This window comes from Cuculus canorus, chromosome 20 (assembly GCF_017976375.1).
Source record: "Cuculus canorus isolate bCucCan1 chromosome 20, bCucCan1.pri, whole genome shotgun sequence".
Classification (NCBI taxonomy): Eukaryota; Metazoa; Chordata; class Aves; order Cuculiformes; family Cuculidae; genus Cuculus; species Cuculus canorus.
In genome coordinates this window covers 5,491,584-5,498,151 of record NC_071420.1, presented here as the reverse complement: position 1 = coordinate 5,498,151, position 6,568 = coordinate 5,491,584, and the positions used below count along the sequence as shown (strand labels likewise).

General features: G+C 60.4%; 1 protein-coding gene across 1 annotated transcript; it reads right to left on the bottom strand.

The window, feature by feature from the left end:
* Nucleotides 1–1,131: 1,131 nt before the first annotated feature.
* TLCD2 (TLC domain containing 2) lies at nt 1,132–5,950 on the bottom strand. Its single transcript, XM_054085444.1, has 4 exons — nt 5,693–5,950; nt 4,823–4,905; nt 3,890–3,972; nt 1,132–2,443 (listed from the first exon to the last, which is right to left on the bottom strand). Exons 1-4 carry the CDS (start codon nt 5,878–5,880, stop codon nt 2,066–2,068), a joined length of 732 nt encoding a protein of 243 aa, XP_053941419.1. The 5' UTR covers nt 5,881–5,950; the 3' UTR covers nt 1,132–2,065.
* Between the last annotated feature and the right edge of the window lie 618 nt (nt 5,951–6,568).

The window sequence follows — 6,568 nt, the reverse complement described above, 5'->3', positions numbered from 1 at the left end:
GGAAGGACGAGCACAGGGAACCCCGTGTCCGACTACGGTGAGCTGCAAAGCTGCTGCTTATCCTGTTGTAGCACCGTGGGAAGCTCATGTGTGATTAGAGGCTCGGAAAACAGGCTTCCCGGGCAACTCAACCCCATGTGCCCGGGGTATCCGATATCCACGTGACAGTAGGAATGCGGTAACACAATCCAGGCCTTGAGAAACATCCCTGGTGTGGGCAGAGGCTGGAGGACAGAGCGAGTGTTGCCGAGTGGGCACAGAGGCTGTGCTGAGGGCAGGAATTGGCACAGCAGCTCCTGAAAAGCTGCGTGTAAATGGGTCAAACCAAAGGGAAAGCCCTGGTTGCCATCTCCGCTCCGGCTGGGAGCTGCGAGCAGCACACGGGCGCTTGACCGCTGCTTGAAGGGACAAACCCAAACACGGAGTAAGGTGTCTCAGCACCTGCGAGCTCCCCTGCTCTCTCCACAAATAGAAACATAAGCAGCTTTGGCCATGAGTCGCTTCCAGCCTCCCACTGCCCACATACATTGCTCGTCTTTCCAGGCAGAAATGTGGCTGTTCCCTTATTTTCCTCCTTAAAACAAATGCCGCCCACTGCAAGCAGTGCTTGGTGCAGCCCGACCCCGGCTTTTCAAACCAAAGGAGAGATATGGAGATAAAGAAAGCACGATAGAACCAGTGGATTTCTCAAGACCAGTATATAACCCTGAGTGGGATGATCACTGGGGGATCAATGCGTGGGAATGCGTTCAACGCGTGGGAGTTGGTGAGGAAAATGAAATGTGGGGTTAAAAAAGAACTTGATTCCTTGTCCCAAGAAGCTGCCAGGGACAGGCAGAGGGACTCCTGCTGCCGTCCAGCCTCCCAGCCCCAAGGAAAGCCCTTGCCTAGGAAGGCAGGAGAGCATCAGTAGGAATGGGAGGAACCTTCATCTTCCTCCGCTGAAACAAAAAAGGGGTGAAAATCCCCTAGGAGAGGTAAAGTGTGCCAGTGTACAGTGTATTTTTACTCCACAGAGGGGAGACAAAGGATAAAAGGCTCTGGGTTGAGCAGGGACAACCCTGGAGGAGGCTGGGATGCTGAATCCCTTTTTTTCTCTAAGTCACTTCCCCTCAAGCCATTTCATTTGCAGGTGTTTATTAAAAGCTCGTGTTAGTAAGAGCTCTCGCTGCTGGGTAAGAGCGTTACACTGGGCTCTGCAGGAGGACTTCTAATCCATGCCTAAATCCTACTACATGCCTATGGCTGAAAACTCCTCTCGCACTCCCTGGGAAGTGACCATCACACAACAACATCCTGGCCTGCAGCTCACGCTCTCCCACGCTCATTTATTGGCACTTAACGTATCTGGGAACAAAACAACACAGGAAAAGCTCCAGTTGTCAGGAAAAATAGGTTGGCTGTCCCTACCACAGCACCCACTGCCCAGCGCTCTGCCCTCGACCTGGACCCCACCGTGGGCACCATCACACCCAGACAGGTCTCAGCCTCTCCCTCCATCACCCACCTGGGACAATCTCCTCGGGGAGGACTCGTGAGAGCAGGATTTGGCTTTTACTGGCCCTGGCCTCAAGGGTGAAGCCTTGGAGCGTCTGTTGCCTGGTGGTGCTCCCTTGAGAAGTGCTACAGAGAATGCAGGGTTGAGCACACGGTCCCCCGGCTGATGGGATGCTAAACCATGGGATGCTAAACCAAAGGGGTTAGGACCACACTGTGGTGTTTGGATGTCCGGAAGAGCAGTAGGGAAACTATGCTTTTCTACTTCTTTCTCATCTCAGCGGTGCTTCAGAGAGCTGCAAGAGCTGTCAGGGCTCCTGTGAGCAGCTCCCGGTCATCTGACCACGTCATCCAAAGGTACAGGAGGAGCACAGCCCCAGTGCCTGGTCTGTGAGAACCTTCTTTGCTATGCAGGGCTCAGGATCCGCAGTCACAAGAAAAGCCCGCATGCTCCGTTCGTGTGAACCCTCAAGGTACTGAAACTGCCATACTCACTCTCCACTGCACTTTGCTGTCCTTCTCCATGGGCTCGAGGCTGCTCATCCCTTGGACCCTGTAAGGAAGGGGGCTATTTCTCCTTCTCCTGCTGCACGTCCCTGCTGGACCTGAAGAAGTCACTACGCAGCAGGCGGTAGAAGAGGATGATGTTCATGGGTGTCATGATTGCCATGCCCACCGTGCCCACGGCGTATGTTGCTGGAGGCACGTTCTCCCGATTGAGGTAGAGCCAGCGGGTCATCCAGGCCAGCGTGGCAATGCGAAACACCACGTAAGTGCCCAGGTTGACGATGCTGTTGAGGCGGTAGCAGGTGGTGTGAACCAGGTTGGCCATGAGCAGGATCTGCCGCAGGTGGAGGAAGATGGAGTTGATCTCCACCAGTAAAGCCACGAGGGCAAACCCAACGTACTGGTGGAGCACCACTGCAATGCCAAAGCAGACGATCACCTGGGAAGGAGAAAGAAGAGAGGCTGAGCTCAGGAACACGTTGCTTTCAGCTGCAAGCCAAAGCCCTCCATGCTTGGACACAATGTGGAGCAGAGGTGGAAATGGTGTGTCAAACCGCTGGTCATCACCCCACACGTATCTCTACAGCATTGCGACCTCCAGCCAGTGCTACAGCTTCAGGCATGAGATAAAACCTTCCCCACCATTGCACGAAACCTGAGCAGGTTTGGGTTTGTTTTTTTTCCAGTGGGAGGAGAGGGAAACACTTCTATAAACCGCAGGTTGGCAGAGGAGTCAGACCTAACCCTGCTTTATGGCCTGGGGAATGCAGTTGGTTGTGGCTCAGCAGGTTTTTCCGCACACAGTTGAAAGGGTTGGGAAGGGAGAGGTGTAGCCTAGGGCTGTGGTTGCTGCTGGCTCAGCGATTGTCCCCAGGCCAGGCCCAGGGCTTTGGTGCCGAGAGCCCCATGGGATGCCCCGAGCCTGGCACGGAGCTCCCTGGGGCTGTTGAGGGCAGAGCGGGTGCGATCCGCGCCGGGCAGGGGCACAGGCTCTGCCTGCCTGCGCTGTAGTACACTCACTCCTTTCTTCACTTTATACCATTAATGCTGTTCTCTGTATTTGCGCTCTAATGAGATTATCTGCTCCCTGCTCGTTAAATCACTGTCTTGGCCTGAATTAGCTGTATTGTGGAGATGACCTTTTGACTCACCAGCAGAGCAGGGCTCGCTGGGCTCTGTGAAACAGCAGCTCTGACCATCGCCTCTCCCCTGCCTCATCCCACGTAGGTCCCAGTGCTGTCCCTGTCCCCAACTCTAAGCCCAGCAGACCCCTGTGCCTCCCTTGCACCCCACAACATCTCTGCTGCTCAGCTCCCTGAAGCATCCGCAACGCTCCAGCATCTGGACATCAGAGAAACCCGGGCTGGGTGCAGCCAGGGAGGCAGAAGGCATTGATGTAGGGCTCCTGCACCACGGCTGCTCCAGCCACCCCAACCCTATGGCCACGGCTTTGCCCCGAATGAGAAGAAGCAGGAGGTGGAAGGAAGCGATGTGCAACTCTTCCTGGCAGCTGCCCAAGTGGCCGAGAGCCACCAGGAGCTGCGCTGCTCGCCTGTGCCGGCAGGGATACCCAGCTCACCGCGTCCGTGCCACTATTACGGATCCCTGGCCCAGTTCTCTGCCTCTCTATGCACACTTGGGGGTTTTCCTCACCCCATCTTCAAGCACCTTTCTGCAGACCCTCAAGGAGCACCCGGGGTTCCACAGGACGGAGAGGAGCTCTGAGCCCAGGCTGCCAGGCTCCACCCCCGAGGCCAAACAATCAGATTTCATAACAGGCACAGATACCACATGAGCAAGAGCGTGAGCCTTGCTCACGTCCCTCAGCCTCCCTGGAGGCACAAGTGCCAAGGTCTGTCCCTTGCAGAGCAGCCAGGGGACTCACCACGGAGTGATGGAAGAGCAGCTCCCAGGATTGGCGAAGTTTCTGATTGCACAACATGTCCATAAAGTCTTCAAGGAAATAACCTGGGATCAGAGAGGTTGTGAGCAAAGAAGCCCAGGCACAAAGAAAGAGCAAAGAAAGGGGGCACAGGAAGGGCTGTGCCAAGGGACACCCCCCCAAACTGCAGCAGGTTCTGCTCCTGACTGCGCTGAGCAGCCCCTCCAGGGAAACGACAGCCAGAGCTCAGCCCCGGCCATGCACAGAGCAGGATGAGGGAGTTGCTGTGGTTTGGTCCCTCCTGCTGCAGGACATGCTCTTAGGGAAAGGCACTAACCGATCGCTTGGATCTGTTCCCAAAAAGAAGGGTTGAGGGCGCATGCAAACCCTCACCCACATTACCGTCGCGGGATCGGATCCCACTCTGCATCCTTTCAGTGCTCTTAACTCCTGCAGGATTCGCTGCCACCAAACCAACCCCACGCTGGCATTTTAGGGACTCGTACCTCCTTGCTGAGCTGTAGCCATGCTGGGAAGCCTGTTAGCACTGCCCACAGGCCTGGTGACAGAGCTGCAAGAAGGTGACAAGGGGGCAGAGGAGGAGGCTTCACATGGCCAGAGGACCCCACACTGGCTGGTTTAGCTCAAGGCTTCAGGGGGATCTGCATCAGCCCCTGTCACGGGCACTTTGGGGATGCTCCAAGCCCTGGCTGCCCCGTGAGGATGGTGGCAGGCAGCCGGGTGCCCAGTACCTCCTGGCTGTGGGCGCCGTGGGACAGAAAGGAGCCACTGTCCTTTGCCAAGAATAGGGTGATTGTTTGAGGTGCCCAAGGCATCGCTGCCCACATCGTGGCTTGAGACATTGGTGTCAGGCACCGATGAGCTCCTGGAGACCCCCTGGGGGTGGAACAGGGGGCAGCCCACTCCCCACCTCACCTACGGACACGGCGACCAGGCTGTGTGCCCCGGGTGGGTGTGTGCCCACCAGGTCTTCGGACAGCCCGGGGTAGAGACAGAACCTGCAGGAGAGGGGCTGTGAGTGCCAGGCAGCGCTTCTGGTCCCCCAGTACCAGTGCCCTTGGCGCCCACCCGGTGCTGCTGACACCCACCCCACGGGGACCACCTATTCCCCTGATTCTCCCATGGCCACCCCTGCCCTCCTGCTTCACCCAAGTCCCTCAGTCCCTCCGTAGCCCTCGATCTCTTCTCCATCTCTCAGTGCCTCCCCGTTTCCAGGAACCCCTCAATGCTCCTCAGTGTCCCTCAATACCCCCAACTCCCCCCTTCCCACCCCGCTGGGCTCCATCTCCCTTGGTACCCCCCTGTCCTGTTTCCCCCAGAGTCTCTCTGTCCCTTGGTCCCCCCGTACCCCTGCATCCCTCCTCCATCCCTCAGCACCCCCAGTTTCCAGGACGCCCTGATGCTCCAGAGCGTCCCCCATCCTACTGGGCTCCATCTCCCTTAGTGCCCCCCTGTACCGCTTCCCCCGGAGTCTCTCTGTCCCCCCATACCCCTGCATCCCTCCTCCATCCCTACGCACCCCCAGTTCCCAGGACTCTCTGATGCTCCTCAACATCCCCTATCCCGCTAGGCTCATCTCCCGTAGTGCCCCCCTCCCCTGTTCCCCCCGGAGTCTTTCTGTCCCCCGTATCCCTCCATCCCTCCTCCATCCCTCTGCACCCCCCGTTTCCAGGATTCCTCAGTGTGTGACCCCCCCCATCCCGCTGGGCTCCATCTCCCCCGGTGCCCCCCTGGCTGCCGGTTCCCCCGAAGCCCCCCGGTGCCGCCGGTTCCCGGTGCCCTCACCCCGCCGCGGCTCCGCCTCCGCTCAGCACGCTGTGTGCCAGCGAGGTCCAGATGTTGCGCCACTTCCAGCGGTTGCGCCGAGCCGAGGGCGGCGGAGGTACCACCCGCTCCAGCGCCCGGTTCAGCAGCCGGAAAGCGGCGAAAGAACCGGCGACCAACAGCAGCCCCGGCTCGAAAGCCATGGGCATCCTCCGCCCGCGGGGCTCCCATGGGCACCGGCACCGCCCCGGGCACCGGCACCGCCCCGACACCGCCCCGCCCGGGCACCGGGACCGCCCCGACACAGCCCCGCCCGGGCACCGGCACCGCCCCGACACCGCCCCGACACAGCCCCGCCCGGGCACCGGCACCGCCCCGACACCGCCCCGCCCGGGCACCGGCACCGCCCCGGGCACCGGCACCGCCCCGACACCTCCCGGGTACCGGGACCGCCCCGGGCACCGGTGTCACCCTGACATCGCCCCGTGCACCGGGACCGCCCCCTCACCGTCCCGTCCGGGCACGGGCACCGGCACCGCCCGAGCATCGGGACCGCCCCGGGCACCGGTGTTCCCCTGACATCGCCCCGTGCATCGCTACCGGTACCGCCCCTACACTGCCACGGTCACCGGAACCGCCCCGGCACCGCCCCGAGCACCGGGACCGCCCCAACACCTCCCGGGTACCGGGACCGCCTCGGGCACCGGTGTCACCCTGACATCGCCCCGTGCACCGGGATCGGGACGGCCCCAACACTGCCACGGTCACCGGCACCGCCCGAGCGTCGGGACCGCCCCGACACCGACCCGAGAACCGGGACCGCCCTGGGCACCGGTGTCGCCCTGACATCGCCCCGTGCATCGCGACCGGTACCGCCCCAACACTGCCACGGTCACT

Coding starts and splice junctions, on each gene's coding strand:
- TLCD2 (XM_054085444.1), bottom strand. CDS start 5,880: ATGCCCATGGCTTTCGAGCCGGGGCTGCTGTTGGTCGCCGGTTCTTTC. Junction 4,906..5,692: donor GGAGGCGGAGCCGCGGCGGG/GTGAGGGCACCG, acceptor CCTCTCCTGCAG/GTTCTGTCTCTACCCCGGGC. Junction 3,973..4,822: donor CCTGGTCGCCGTGTCCGTAG/GTGAGGTGGGGA, acceptor CTCTGATCCCAG/GTTATTTCCTTGAAGACTTT.